We start from the raw sequence: 15,642 nt of genomic DNA, 5'->3' as shown, positions 1-15,642 counted from the left end.
AGGCGGAGCCCGATGCTGTTCCCGAGGCGGAGCCCGATGCTGTTCCCGAGGCGGAGCCCGATGCAGTTCCCGAGGCGGTGCCCGATGCTGTTTCCGAGGCGGTGCCCGATGCTGTTTCCGAGGCGGTGCCCGATGCAGTTCCCGAGGCGGAGCCCGATGCTGTTTCCGAGGCGGTGCCCGATGCTGTTTCCGAGGCGGTGCCCGATGCAGTTCCCGAGGCGGAGCCCGATGCTGTTTCCGAGGCGGAGCCCGATGCTGTTTCCGAGGCGGAGCCCGATGCAGTTCCCGAGGCGGAGCCCGATGCAGTTCCCGAGGCGGAGCCCGATGCAGTTCCCGAGGCGGTGCCCGATGCTGTTCCCGAGGCGGTGCCCGATGCAGTTCCCGAGGCGGTGCCCGATGCGGTTCCCGATGCAGTTCCCGAGGCGGTGCCCGATGCTGTTTCCGAGGCGGAGCCCGATGCAGTTCCCGAGGCGGTGCCCGATGCAGTTCCCGAGGCGGTGCCCGATGCAGTTCCCGAGGCGGAGCCCGATGCTGTTCCCGAGGCGGAGCCCGATGCTGTTCCCGAGGCGGTGCCCGATGCTGTTCCCGAGGCGGTGCCCGATGCTGTTCCCGAGGCGGTGCCCGAGGTTGTTCCCGAGGCGGTGTCCGTTACAGTTCCCGAGGCGGTGACCACAAGGCCGTGGTGGTCTTCGGCTCCGCCCTGGGAGACTCTGGCGGTGACCACGAGGACGTGGTGGTCATCCGCTCCGCCCTGGGGGACTCTGGCGGTGACCACGAGGACGTGGTGGTCGTCCGCTCCACCCTGGGGGACTCTGGTGATGACCATGAGGACGTGGTGGTCTTCTGCTCCGACCTGGTGGACCCCGGCCTCGACCACAGAGACGTGGTGGTCTTCCGCTCCGCCCTGGAGGGCTCTGGCCTTGACCACACGGCTGTGGTGGTCATCTGCTCCGTCCTAGTGGACGCCTCAACATGTCCTTCATGGACTTATGTTTTGTGTTTTTTGAGTTCTGTTTCTGTCTGTTCTCTTTAGTTTAGTCTGGCCCTCCGTCCCTCCCCCTGTACCTCCTCCGGTCCTCCTCCCTCCTGATCTCCCGGTTTTATGTATCATTTCTGGTGTTTGTCCCCCATGTGTTCCTTTTCTGGCCCTCCGTCCCTCCCCCTGAGCCTCCACCTGTCCGCCTCCCTCCTGGTCTCTGTGTCATGTTTTGTCTTTAAGCGTCTGGTAGCCGCTCCGTAGAGGGGGGGTACTGTCACAGTGTCTGGGTTGTTGTTCCCCGGGGTTCCACTAGATGTCCTCCTTCTCACGGTGCCTGTCCCAGATCACTTCCTGTTCCCTTATATGGTCACCTTCCTCCTTGTTACCTGATTGATTGTTCACCCCACCTGTCTCCTGTTTCCCAATTATCCTTCTGTGTATAAATACCCAGTCTGTCTTAGTCTATGTCACGGAGTCCTTGTCTGATGTCATTGTGTTTCAGGTCCATCAGTCTTGCTTTGTCTTACCCTATGTGTCTCATTCTCTCGTTCCACCAGACTTCCTCTACCTTTCCGTTCTTCCGAGTTCCCCGTTTCATCCGGTTCCCTTTTTGTTTGATTTGTCTCTCATGACTGTTTATTTTGTATTTACCCCTCTGTTTAAATAAAACCCTTACCTGCATTTGGATCTACCCTCTCTTTGTGTTTTTCCCCAATACCTATCGTGACATTTACAGGAAGTGCTTTGGACCGGATTGTTCAAGCTGTGAGCTTGCTTAAAATAAAATAAAATAAAATAAAATAAAAAATAAATAAAAATAAATAAAATAAATAATGCATTGGTGTTAAATTTATATAAATAATCTAACAATTTAAAAATGATTATCAACATAATATCAACAAAATATGTAAAAATATGAATTTCTAAATAAAATACTTATGGACGTCAAATCTGTTTCATGTTGTTTTGAAGATGTTCAGCAGACACTGTTACATAGAGTGACGTACAGGAAGAGGTTTGGCCTTTATATTTAAATTAAAATGACATATTTGAACCTTAATGACAGCTGTGATGTTGGTAAACTGGGTGTTGAACTCAGATTTGGGTCCCTCTGCGAATGCTTGGTCTCCTGTCTTCTCATACAGCTCTGTGGCTTTCTCATTCAGGTGGGTCAGTGCTGATGAGTGGACCTCCACATCGGTCTGAATGGCCCGCAGGCGCTCCAGCAGCGAGGCTTTCTCTTTCAGCCCGGGCTGCTGTGGCAGAGTCACTCCTGCCTCCTGCTCCACCATCTCCATCCACTGCTGCAGCTGAGCTTTACTCTCCAGGAAACTGCTCCACTGAGCCACGGTCCACTCCAGACGACTGCAGCACACACAAACCATTATTACAGTACTCTGCCAAGCTACCGTGAGGCTTGATTACAGGACTCAGGAACTCACCTGTGGCAGCTCATGGCGGTCATGAGGATGTTGGCCCAGGAGTCCTTCAGACTCTTGAGCTGAGAGCGGATCATTTCCTGTTTATCCCTACTGCAGTTCTTCAGCACCTGTTCTCCCTTCCCTACGGTCATGTTGAGCTTCACCTCCCCTTCACCCTTCATCAGCAGGATGTCCTGAAACAACAGCATCAAAATATCAATGCTCATGCACAATTTTATAATAAAGATGCATGAAAAAAAAATGTGAAGAAAAGTGTGCATTATTAATTAACAAGACTGGTCATCTCTAAATTTAAAAATGGTCTGGTTATGATATTTATATCAATAATATATTATAATGAATAAATAATAGAATAATGATGACAGACAAAGAGTTCATGTTTAAAAACATTTATGGCATATGTCATAACTGACAAGACTGGTAATCTCTAAATCAAATCAAATAAAAGTTTTATCAATAATATAACAACATATAATATCTTACATCTACTGTATGTTAAAATGATGATAATCGACAAAAAGTTTGAGTACAGGTTTAATAAAATATTTAATTGACAAGAAATAGAATAGACTGTTATGTTCATATATCAATAATATAATATTATATAATATCTTAAATATATGACAATAGCAATGATCAACAAAAAGTTAGAGTTTAATAAACCTTATGCCATATTAACTGACAAAACTGGTAATGTCAAAATAAAATACAAAATAAAAAAATAAATTACAATTAGGCTTGATATTATATTATATTATATTATATTATATTATATTATATTATATTATATTATATTATATTATATTATATTAGAATGATTGACGACAAGTTTGAGTTTGCATAAAAGTGTGAGAAGTAATAATATTTGATGTATGAGGAATAAAGGAATAATAAAAAAAAACTGACTAGCAAAGTACGATTACCATAATAAATACCACAACAATATTGGTTTGGGTGGCATGACTGTGTTTTCTGACCTGAACCAGCTCCAGTCTCTTCTCCAGGGTCTCTTTATTCCCGCTGGTGCTGTTGAGTGAATTGAGGCGCTCCTGTACGCCGCTGAGCCATCCCCAGGTGCCCTCCAGCGTCTCCTCGAAGTTCTGCTGCTCCTCCAGGCTGAGCTGACACGTGCGCAGTCTCTCCCTCGCCGTCTTGAGAAGCGTCTGATGCTGCATCTGCAGCTGCGCAGACGCCCTGAGCTCCGCCCCGCTGCCGTGACCCCCCTCACCCAGAGACTGAGCCTCCTGACACAGACTCTCAAACGAGTCCCTGCAGCATTAAAGATTGGATTTTTGCATTTTTTTATTTTATGCATGTATTTTTGTTTACTACAATTTCTTGAATATTGTATGAAAACATTATACAAAGTAAAATATTGTGAGAAAATGCTATAAAATTGTCAATAGTATATCTTTATATATGTATGAATCTCACAAAAACAAGTCCAGGTCACATTTCCCCAAAAATAATGTTTATGACAAAGTTAAGTTTGTGCTTATTTAATTGCAGAAAAGTGTGAGAAGGTATATTTGTAGTATGAGGAATTTGAAGAGCATGATGCCTTGCAAGCCATACAGCAATTCAAAAACCCATAATAAAAAATTAAATACACATATTTTGAATAAGGAATATTAAAAATGTTGTGTAAAATACTTGCATTAATAATAACACATTATTATTTTATTATTATTCATAAATATAATGCAATATACATGCATTAATAATAACACATTATTTATTAATTATTTATTAACAGAATTTCCAAAGTTACAAATAGTATTAGTAAATAAAATATTTTATCATGTATTTTATAATTATTTATTTAATAATAAAATACATATATTTTGCATAAGGATTTTAGTATTTATTTAAATATATGTTAAATGCAAAATGCATGGATGTAAATAATACCTACTGTACCTATATACATACAGGTTAATAATAACACATTATTTATTCATTATAAAACAAATATAATATCTGAAATATCAATTAAAATATTTTTTTTCTTTTTTTGTTTTGTTTGAAATTTAGGATATTTTACACAAAGTTAAAAAAATATATGTTTTGCTGGTGCATAAAAACAGTGGGCTGTTTATTTCCACACTGAGGGCACACAGAGAGGACAAAATAATTTCTAACCTCTCTTTAAGCACTTCATGCTGGAATTCTTCCACGCGCTCCAGCGTCACTCGCTCCTCATCACCGTGTCCTCCCTCGGGCAGCTCAGTGCTCATCCTCACATCCATGTGCTCCAGCCAGCGGGTCAACCTCTGCAGACGGCTCTCAAAACTAGAAAGACAGCACGGATTTCAATTCAGAGCATTTGGTGACATATAACCCCCCGCCAACTTGAGATCGGAGTGTAGTTTCCTACTTCCACAGCAAAGCCGTTTATCCCCAGGAGCTATTACAAACAGTCTGCCGCTCTAATGTTTAACCCAGTGTGACGCTGCTGTTAAATCCTCACCCGCTGAGCAGACTGGCGCTCTCTTCCAGGTTCTGCTGGTTCTGTTTGCATTGCTCCACGTAACTGTCCCAGTTCTGCTGGATGGAGGAGAGGTTCTGCTGGACCTGGCCAGCGCTGGCTTTGGGAAGGTGAAGAAGAAGCTTCTCCCCCTCAGAACACACCAGTGTTAGACGGCTGTATCCATCATCCACTCGCTCCAGAGCTCCCTGTATAACGACAAGTATAAGTCTCAAAAGCTACACTCGTGTAACATGTCTGATATTGTTTGTACTGTAGACAAAAAAGGGCAAAAAAATGCAAAGAATTACATATAGCACACTACCATTCAAAAATTAACTTGAATTAATACTTAAATACTTAATTATTACTTATACTTAATTACTTAATTATTAAATTAATAACTTTATTCAGCAAGGATGCATTAAAATGAACTAAAGTGACATTTAAAATGCTACATAAAAATTATATTTTAATGAAATGCTGTTCTTTTGAACTTTCTTTTCATCAAACAATCCTATGTGAATGTATCAGGTTTCTGAAGACTGGAGTTATGATGCTGAAAATTCTGCTTTACTATAATAAATGACATTTTAAAATACATTCAAAGAGAAAAGTTATTTTAAATTGTAATAATATTTGACATTATTACTGGTATTCCTGTTACTTCCAATTAATTTTTTCCTACCAGTCACAAACATCAAACGTTTTTAAGACATTATAACGGATGCTTGGTATATTTCGTCAGGATGAAGTACCTTCAGTTTCTGCAGTTTGCGCTCCACCACGCTCATGTCTCCAGAATGATCGGCACATTCTCTCACAATGTCTTTTTGTCCAGAGAGCCATGAATGAAACTCCTTGACGAGATCTGAGAAGAGAAGAAGACAACGTGGAGAGTAATGTCTGTCTTTGGATCAGTGATTGAATCTGGAACACAGTGATTCTCACCACTGAAGTGCTGCTGGAGGTCATGCTGCATGGAGCCCAGCTTCTTAACACAGAGCTGATTGACCGTTTCATATTTCTTGACGAGGTCGCTCAGAGATGAACCCAGACCGGCAAGTTCCTCAGATGGGTATTTTCTGCAAAGCGTGTTCAGGCTTTCCCGGGCTGAATCGATGCTCTGGTTCTGAAGCTGCTTTTGGATTTCCTACGAATTGCATGCATAGAAAATGTTTTCTTTTAAAAATATCAGTCAAGGTTTCTTGTATCAAAACACTCCTGATTTAGTGTTATCTGACCTCTCTCGGATCTCTAGAGTTTTTATAACTTCTATATGTACAGTAAACGTCCTCTGTTAGGATTGCAATATGCCTCAATTCACTTGTTTCTTAACAGTCGTTTTCCAAAACCTTCACCTTCTCTGTTCCTGTCTGGTGGAATGAGCTACCAACATCCACCCGAACTGCTGAGACCATTACAACTTTCAGTTTTCAGTCTTCAGTCTTTACAGTACAGTGAATACCGCTAGCTCTATGACGAACTGCTTATGCTCTTCTATTGTAAGTTGCATTGCATAAAAGCGTCTGCTGAATGCATAAATGTAAAAATTGAATGAAATCACACTTTTCCTGTACCTTCACTCTGCAGATTTCTTCAGGAGCTGTTTCACATGGTGAATCCACCAAAGATCTCTCAGCGTTCTTCAGCCACTCGGACATTTGGCTGAGAAAACCTTCCAGCTGCTTCTTCTGAGCAACGAAATCTTGGAGGTTGCCCTTGGCTTGATCACATAACTCTTCAATGTTACAAATTTTCCTTCTGAGATCCGTCTCCATGACCTGGAAGATGGTGTAGAGGTGATGAAACCAGTTATTAAAACGAATGATCTGGAGAACAAATGGAGGTCAGCCGTACCTGCAGTTTGGCCGGGACGTCTTGACCACCGCAGAGTTGTTTCAGCTCTGAAACTTTCTCTTGTAAAGCATCGATCTTCTTTTCTTTCAGGCCAACATCCACCTGGACAGAAAAGGGAATACCAATATTACACAACTGTTGCTCTGGTTTTATGAATGTGTTTAATAACACAGCTTGAGCATGCCTTGACTTCCGAGAGTTTGTTTGCGGTTGTCTGGCTATCGTTGAAGTTATTGAGTCCATCTGTAAGATCCATAACCGAGCTGTTGGACCAGCTTTCGATTTCTCCACTGATATCGTAGATTTCCACCCACAAAGCAGAGCTCCTCTTGAGACTTTCCAGATTGTCCTCGATTTTTTCAGACACCTGTGTGGATATGAAGAACAATGGCTCTTAGTTTCTGTTGTATATTAGTTTTTTTTTATTTAAGACTCAATAAAACTCACATCTAGCCACTGCTTCACTGTGGCATCTACTTCTGTCTTCATAATCTGGGTGTCGCAATCAGGGATCTTCTTTAATTCACTTAAAAGCTTCTTTCCTTTACTGGAGAATCGCTCTAGTACATCCTGGTTACTGGCCATGTCTGCTTTAACGGCTTCATGCTACAGAAAAGAAGTTTATCATAGATAGTAGAGTTAACTCTATCAAACGGGTATTTCACAGTCTGTCTGCAGACTGTCAGGTTTTACCTTCAGCAGGGATCTCTGTGTGTCCTCTTGGTCTTTCAAAACAGCTTTAATGTCTGATATAGCATCCGCACTCTCCAATATTGTGTTTATTGATGGCTTCAGATTCTGGTAATCTTTCATGAGCTCTACCAAAGTGCTGCTCTGCTCTTGCCTGGACATAAACATGCAGCAATGTCAGTTAGACAGGGCTGAACATTTGCATTATATTACTAACATTTTGTAGTAGGGCTGCACAGTTTCTAAGTATTTACAGTAGATTATAATTACAGATGCTATAGTTAGATAATCACTTAAAGTCTTATTACAAAAAAAGGCCCACTTACAATATTCTGCATGCTTAGATGTTTGTTTCTTTCTACAGGTTATCTTAAGGGTTAATTTTAATTTCTGTATAACATTACAATATCATGCATATTTGTACTTTTTTATTTAAAGAAGAAGCCAAACCAATGTATAGTTGACATTTTAGGCTTAATGCTATAGTAAAGCAATAACAGTTTTTCAGGAAGAGTGTTTTCAGCTTGTTTATTTTCATATTAATATACAGCATGCAGTTGCTTGAAACAAGGGTTTAAAGCTATTAAAACATCATTCAGTCTAATTGTGACAATTGTAATTAGTAATCACAATTCCAATTTCAAGGGAATAATTAACTATTATGATTTTTGTCATAGCCATGCAGCCTTATCATGTAGCCACTGAAGACTTACTTTTTTATGTATTACGATTTAAAATGATTGAATGATATGACTGAATAAATACACACATCCAAAATAGGAATATTTAAAATCGCCATGTAGTCATTTAGATTTAAAAGTTGTATAAATTATTTTATTTTATTTGTTTATAAATTATTTTTTATTAAAATGAATAATTAAATAAAAAATAGAGTTAAAATGGCAAATTAATTTAAATATAAAAAATAAAAAATATTTACAAATAATTAAACTAAACAAAAAATGGTAAAAATGACTTGAAAATATTTTTATTAATTAGTATTAGTATTTTTTGATTATTATTAATTTTGGCTAAAAATTACAATTGTGTGCTACCACCCAGGATGGAAACATTATGTTGAACCACTAATATGAATATATGCAATAATGCTTTCTTATAATACAAAACTACATAGATTTTGATCATCTCTCCACAAATAGGCAAACATGCCAATGAGATTTTTAAAATACAGTACAAGAGCCTGTTCGTGGCAGTCTACCTTTCAGTGATGAGCTTCTTGGTGTCTTCCCAGGAGGTCTGAAAGAGGCTGATTTCCCTTAGTACTTCTCCACCCAGCTCAGCATCTCTCTGAGCCAGCTGTTGAGCTTTGTCCCTGAGCCACTGCTCCTCGTGCTGGTGGGACTGGAGCTCATCTTCCAGTTGGTTGAAGAACCGAAGCCTACACACACCACACATTCAATAAACACAGCCCTTCTGATATTTACAATCAACCCTGATGAGCAGGGTAATCTGTACCTCTGCTGTAGAGTAAGCACACTGGGCTCTTTCAGGCCCTGTTTCTCTGCTTTCTCCTCGATATCCTTCACTGTTTTCAGCAGCTGCTCTTTCCGCTGTCTGAACGAGCTCCAAAGAGCACCGAGAGCCTCAGCTTCACTCTGTTTGGAGCCCAGAAGGTTCCTCACGGCGTCCAGCTCCACGCTTAAGGAGTCGGCCAATGAGCGACACGAGGAGCGAGTGTCCTTTCCATTCATCAGGTGGAGATGAGCCTTACAGAGGCTGCTGTCCAGATTCACAGCAAGCGTTTCAAGTCGACTGATATCAGGAACAACATCTTCCAGGTCTTTCTGCAGCTCGTCCACTCGGCTTTTATCCCAACTCCCAGCGCTCTCCACGGTCTGTCTGAGGCTCTGAAGGACGCCGGACGCCACACTATGGGTGTGTAAGAAGGCCTCTAGCTTCTCCAGACTCTCGCCTCGTAGTTCAACCAGCTGATGTGCCTCCATGTATGGCTGTAAAGAGCTCTCCCACCTTCCCTGAAGCTGCTGGACCTCAGCCGGCTCACAAACATCACACAAGGTCTTAGTCTGCTGTTGAAGGCTTTGTCTAAGGACACTTTGCTTCAGCAGATCATCTCTCCTCTCCTAGTGGGCAAAATTATACAATTATGCATCATTGTAAAACTGCAAATTTCTCTTCCTGGCCATACTATATAAATGACACATACTACTATCCTACTCATATTTTATACACTATATCTATTTAATGCCATGCCAACTTCTATGGCTACTGTACATTCATGGCAATAGCCAGGTTTAGTATTCTAAATACAATTTAGTAAGATAAGTTTAATTTCTTAAGTCTAAATTTGGATTTACTTGGTTAAAACCCTTTTTTTAAAGCAACAACAGAATAAAACAAGACAAGCTCCTTGAAGTGATAGATGTACTGTAGTACAGTAGTCTAGTAAAATAGTGATTTTTTGTTGTTTCATATAATCAATGATTTTCGTAATGTCTTGTATAAATATTCACATATTCAATTAATTTTCCATGTATCCAAATATGTGTATTAACATTTGAATCTGATTGACATTCATAATATTTACATAAAACTGTATTCACATGCACAGCACCTTTCAAGTTTTTAAGTTTTTAACTTTCAAAAGAAGTTATGCTCATCAAGGATGTAAATATATGATTGAAAATAAAGCAGTAATATTGTGAAATATTATTACAATTTAAAATAACAGTTTTATATTTGAATACTGTATATTTTTAAAAGTCATTTTTCCTGTAATTTTCAGCAGCCATTATTCATGAATGATCATTTTCTCTCCAGAAATGTGACATAAAGTATTTCTCTAACTTATCACTTCTTATTTTCGCCATACCAGTTGCACACCACATATTGAATGGAGGCTTTCATAACTGAATGTACCTTGATATCACTGGTGGAAGGTTGAAGATCAGTGATATCAACATGAGAAAACGAGTCTAAAGATGACAGGAAAGACTCTCCCCATTTGAGGAAATCCTTCAGGGCTTGCTCAAACTGCTCCACCTGAGAAAGCTGCTCCTGAAGCACCTGGATTCTGTGAGGAAGAGGTTAATGTACACTGCTATGTTAGACATACTCCATTTTTTTGAATGCAAAGTTTATCCCTCATCCACGCAGACCGTTTACAAATATAGAAAACACAATAAAGCAGATTATTAGTTCAGCCAAAAATGAAAATTAAGCCATATTAAGTCATCCTTGGCATATATGACTTTTTCAGCTGGAGTTGTTTAAAAAATGGCACTTCATCTTTCAAGCCGTTTGATGCAACTCAGGTGTTGCACTCCATCGGTCCATAAGGAGTTTAATAAAAAGCTCATCCATTTAAAAAAAGTGTCTCACACTGCTCCGGAGAGGCTGAACAAAGGCCTCCCGTAGTGAATCGATGCATTTTTTTAAAGAAAAATATCCATATTCAAAATGTAATAATAACTTTAATCTAGTTTGCGCAAACAGTTAAAAACAAAGCAGTTCTGGGGGAATGATGTATGAGTTTGGCTTTGCACATGCACTGCTCAGGAGTGATGAACGCAGAAAGGCAATTTTTTAAATAGCTCCAAATGAATTCATCTGAAAGAAAATAGTCATAAACATCTAGGATGACTTCAGGATTAATTTTCATTTTTGGCTGAACTAACCCTTTAACATACTGGCCCACCCTGATCAACAACAGTGTGATTTATGACAGCACATGGATGCTGGCTAATCATAATAGAGGCCATTTACTTATAGGAGTATCAAAAGTGCAAAAGCAGGATCAGGAAAAGCTTGGAAAATAGTCACCCAAAACTATTTATGAAGCAAGAAACCTAAAGATGGCCTTGCTTATGCTTAATATGACTGACCTTTGAGGTATAGCTGTGGTCTGACACTTCCATCTTTTCTCGAGCTGTTCATGGTCTTCTGTGAGTGTTTCCACACGTTCATCTGATGCAGTGGTGTAAAGAGTTGGCGTTTGAGTCACCAGTCTGTTGTGAACCGTCTCCAGAGACTGAAGTTCACTCTGTAGGTGCTTTAAAAGAAGCGTAAGAAACAATATGAAATGTTTAATTCTTCTCAAACATCCCTGATCTTCAAAATGTGCTTTTTTGCAAAGAAAAAAAGCTCATCAACTTTTCATCATAACAGTTCTGAAATGAAGAGATAACATTAACATTATAATCGCCCTACTTTTCACAATGTAGTTAAACCCAAACGGATAAAACCAAGCATGTCAGTCATTATTTCCAGCTAAATATTGTGTGTCACATAGAAATATGTCACATTGTGCAAGTAAAGTGTTGTTTCACGCTTTAGTTGATTTATTACTTTCAGTTCCAGCAGTTCTCCCTCCAGCTTTAGTTTATCGACCGGGAGGAACTGAGAGTCAGGTTTGGTCATGGATTCACATCTCTCCAGGCATGACTGCAGGACAGACCAATCCTTTTCATACCTCAAACAAACGAATCAAGAGATTTAAATAAACATCTCTTATAATAACTTGAGATTTAAATACACTGGATTTCAAAAGAGACAACAAAACATACTTTTGCCAGTGTGACAGAAGGCTCTCCATTTGGTTCTGTTTCTCCTTGGCCTGTTTTAAACACTGCTCGTAACTTTGCTGCAGGGCGGCCACGGCTCTCTCGGACTCCTCTCTCTCGCTGAGCCTGCGGGCGCTGGCAGACAGGGACAGGAGTGTGGCCTTTAGCTTTTCTAGAGACGGGAACATATCCTGCAAAACAAAAAAAAATCCTTTATTCAGGCCGAACTGGTGGAAATAAATGAGAACTGATCATGAAGAGATCATACCATGTGACTCTGTAGAGATTCGTAGGTTTCGGATGAAGTCACGCAGGAGGTAACAGGGCTGTCAAGCTTCTTCTGGATACCTTCAACCTCTGATTGCACCTTTTAAAAGAATGTATTACCATTAGACAACATAAGACTTCAGTAAGATAGTAAACCTGCAGTAAACCGCATGTTTAAACGTACCTGTTGAAGGCTGGCATTGAACTTCGTCTGGTGGGAGGAGCTTTCCTCCAACTGTCCATTCAGGTGTTCCACGCTCTCCTTAAGCTCCTCCCAGTATCTGCCAATCTGTGTGAGACGGGCTTTGATTCGTGCAGATTCGCCAGATGACACAAACTGGACGAGCGCTTGAGATTTCTCCTCCAGATTGGACAGGACCTGTGTCCTCTCCTGCAGACCCTCTCTGATTGTCTAAGAGATAAAAACATTGCAATGTAAGCCGCACTTTATATAGAACGTAGTATTTTTATTTAAAAAAAATCTAAATAAACTTTTTCAGATTATAAACAGAGGACACAAGCTATTCGAAATAAATGTGTAACTTAAAATTTTTTTTTAATAATAAATGATAAGCAATGATCAAATGGTAATCTAAAATTAAAAGAAATCTATATAATTGTAAATATAAAAGATCTTAACAAAAAACCTAAAATACAAAATTAAATAAAATTTTTATAAATTTTTAAGTTTATATATATATATATATAAATATATATATATATATATATGTGTGTGTGTGTGTGTGTGTGTGCGATATTAAATATATAGAACATTTTCAATATTAATTAAATTATATAACTTTTTATTAAGAAATATAAATAAATATAAAAACTATTTAAAAAATCTAAATCTAAAATAAATAATAATAATTATTAAAAAAAAACAGAAGCCAGTGAGTCATTTCAAGTATTAAAAAAAAACATTGTTCTTTTATTCAGTTATATATTTATTAACGCACATTTACAGAACAGATCTGCTGGTCCAAAGGTGCACTGGAGCTTTTCAAGGCATCTATTTCTCTTTCTCTCTCCGTTATCCATGTGGAAAAAGCTTCAAACTCCCTCCCGAAAGAATCCCACTGATCTTTCATCCCCTCCAAAGTCTTCACACTGAAAAAATGATACAGTAATAAAACAGACTTTTTGATTTCCTAATGAATTCACAGACAATGCTTAATGCGTTTGTCTTAATAATCTATAAAATAAAGTAGGTATTACTCTCGCTTGAGTGCAGTCTCAACTTCGTCCACTTGTTCACTCAGAGCACGTGCTTGATCCTGGAGGAGAGAATGATTTTTGGGGCCTAATTGGATCTCTGTGGCCCTCTTGAGAAGACTGATCACCTGTCTGGCCTCGGTTTCACACTGTTTAAGGAGCTCCTAGAGGAAAAACAGAAGCAGCTGAAGTGAAAATGACTTGAGTTTTGTTTTTGTGAAAATAATTGCAAGCCATTTCAAAACATCAACCTGTAGGCTGCTTGCAGTCGAGTGCACTTTGGCTATTTACAATGGCTTGTAGTGAGGCTCATTCAGTCAGATTGTATTGCTAGAGCAGATTTTCTAATGAGGATTTGTTGCATAATCTCTCGCAGCTCTTCTTGTTTTTAAATAAAGACGCTCATGTTTAATTAAAGGTGATTCATTACACCGAGCCCTTGGAGATGAAGTGTTATTCTCACCTTGGTCTGCTCCAGCTCTGTGCTGAGACTGTCTGGACTGCTGAAGTTCATCTCTCTCTCTGTGACCGATCGCACTTTACCCACAAACTCCCTCACTGCTGCCTGCTGACCCTCGAACTCCTGCCAAGCAGCTAAAGTCACCTGACAACAGAGAAGGACATTCATACCGCGGCTTCAAAGAAAATATTTGATCTGCTTAATCAAAAAAAAAAAAAAAAAATACATTAAAAAAAAATTGGTAACACTTTAGAATAAGGTTCCATTAGTTAATGTTAGTTAATGTATTAATTAACATGAACAAACAATGAATAATACATGTATTACTGTATTTATTCATCTTCGTTAATGTTAGTTAATGAAAATACAGTTATTCATTCATGGTAATTCACAGTGCATTAACTAATGTTAACTAGCACAACTATTGATTTAAATAATGCATTAGTAAATGTTGAAATTAACATGAACTAAGACTTATAAATGCTGTAGAAGGATTGTTCTTGCTTAGTTCATGTTAACGAAAGTAGTTAACTAACATTAATTAATGGAACCTTATTCTAAAGTGTTACCAAAAAATCTATATTAAACTGCATTCAAAAGATCGATTTTTAATGTGTCCTATTTCCAAATGAAATCAAATAATAATATAAAGAAAAAAAAATAAACATAAATATATATATAAGGATTTTTAATAATAATAATAATATTTTAATAATATTTAAATATGATTAAATAAATATTTCTTCTAAATATTTAACATACATTTTAATATATAAATTTGTGTTTTTATGATCACTATAATTTTTTTCACATTAGTAATTTATTATATAAATATTTTATTTAATATATATATTTAATATTAAAAAATATTATTTAATTTCACTTAATTTAATTTCCAGGTTCTGCAATATATATAAAAACATCTAAAATACATAATTATATTTTTATATTTATTTGAATTTATTTAACCATCCTCACCTCCAGGTTCTTTTCCTGTGACTCTGTGCTTTGCTCCATTTTGCTCAAGGTGGTGTCTAGTTTCTGCAGGTCTTCCTCTAAGCTCTCCTCCAGACCCTCCTCTATCTGCAGCTGCTTTCCACGGTCTATCTGCTCTCGCATCTCCTTCTGCTTGAGCCGCAGACGCTTCAGATGTTGCTGCACATGAATGTCGGATATAAATATGGTTTTCAGCTTCATGTATCAGGGTTGCGTTTCATTCAGTGAGGGTGGCACCTGGTGAAGCAGCAGCAGTTGTTGGGCTTCTCTGATGGACTCAGAGTCCAGAATCTTGCTGGTGTCTGACTGCAGCTCCTTCTGACCCTGTGTCAACTCCTCCAGAGTAGTCTTCACCTCCTCTCTGAACTGCACACAGTCGCTCACCGCCAGCACCATCTTCTCTGACTATCACAACACACACATACAATCTTCTTTTTTTAATATTTAAACCTTCACAACATGGAAAACAGGACTTTCAATACTTTTTTAAACAGAAGTCTTAAAGGTACAGTAGCAAAAAAAAAAAACGTTTATTTTAAGAGGGTGGGAAATGGTCATGAAAAGTAAGTTAGAAAGTATTATGAGTGGACATTAGGCCAAATGTGTTACAAAACTACATAATCTCATCAAAATGTTCAGTTTAAACCAGAAAAAACACTTTATACTCTGAATTTAGTGACTGATGGACTAATTTACTTTATAGCTAACAGCTGATTTACATTGAC

General features: G+C 38.8%; 1 protein-coding gene across 4 annotated transcripts in view; it reads right to left on the bottom strand.

The window, feature by feature from the left end:
* Positions 1–15,642, bottom strand: part of LOC128031786 (nesprin-1) — a 103,637-nt gene that overhangs the window by 65,049 nt on the left and 22,946 nt on the right. For all 4 annotated transcript variants that reach the window (XM_052620208.1, XM_052620210.1, XM_052620212.1 and 1 more), the window contains 25 exons: positions 15,155–15,322; positions 14,900–15,076; positions 13,925–14,065; positions 13,465–13,625; positions 13,206–13,356; positions 12,431–12,658; positions 12,248–12,346; positions 11,983–12,170; positions 11,765–11,888; positions 11,302–11,468; positions 10,337–10,490; positions 8,915–9,540; positions 8,658–8,837; positions 7,442–7,592; positions 7,196–7,354; positions 6,933–7,115; positions 6,749–6,850; positions 6,469–6,672; positions 5,840–6,041; positions 5,647–5,759; positions 4,892–5,097; positions 4,564–4,713; positions 3,399–3,690; positions 2,422–2,594; positions 2,035–2,344 (listed from right to left, as the gene is read on the bottom strand). In XM_052620208.1, the coding sequence (XP_052476168.1) occupies positions 2,035–2,344; positions 2,422–2,594; positions 3,399–3,690; positions 4,564–4,713; positions 4,892–5,097; positions 5,647–5,759; positions 5,840–6,041; positions 6,469–6,672; positions 6,749–6,850; positions 6,933–7,115; positions 7,196–7,354; positions 7,442–7,592; positions 8,658–8,837; positions 8,915–9,540; positions 10,337–10,490; positions 11,302–11,468; positions 11,765–11,888; positions 11,983–12,170; positions 12,248–12,346; positions 12,431–12,658; positions 13,206–13,356; positions 13,465–13,625; positions 13,925–14,065; positions 14,900–15,076; positions 15,155–15,322 (4,809 nt within the window). The remainder of the gene's footprint in view (positions 1–2,034; positions 2,345–2,421; positions 2,595–3,398; positions 3,691–4,563; positions 4,714–4,891; positions 5,098–5,646; positions 5,760–5,839; positions 6,042–6,468; positions 6,673–6,748; positions 6,851–6,932; positions 7,116–7,195; positions 7,355–7,441; positions 7,593–8,657; positions 8,838–8,914; positions 9,541–10,336; positions 10,491–11,301; positions 11,469–11,764; positions 11,889–11,982; positions 12,171–12,247; positions 12,347–12,430; positions 12,659–13,205; positions 13,357–13,464; positions 13,626–13,924; positions 14,066–14,899; positions 15,077–15,154; positions 15,323–15,642) is intronic.

Source organism: Carassius gibelio, chromosome A17, assembly GCF_023724105.1.
Source record: "Carassius gibelio isolate Cgi1373 ecotype wild population from Czech Republic chromosome A17, carGib1.2-hapl.c, whole genome shotgun sequence".
NCBI classification, from domain to species: domain Eukaryota; kingdom Metazoa; phylum Chordata; class Actinopteri; order Cypriniformes; family Cyprinidae; genus Carassius; species Carassius gibelio.
The sequence above is the reverse complement of the archived record's forward strand: the minus strand, read 5'-3'. Positions and strand labels throughout refer to the sequence as shown.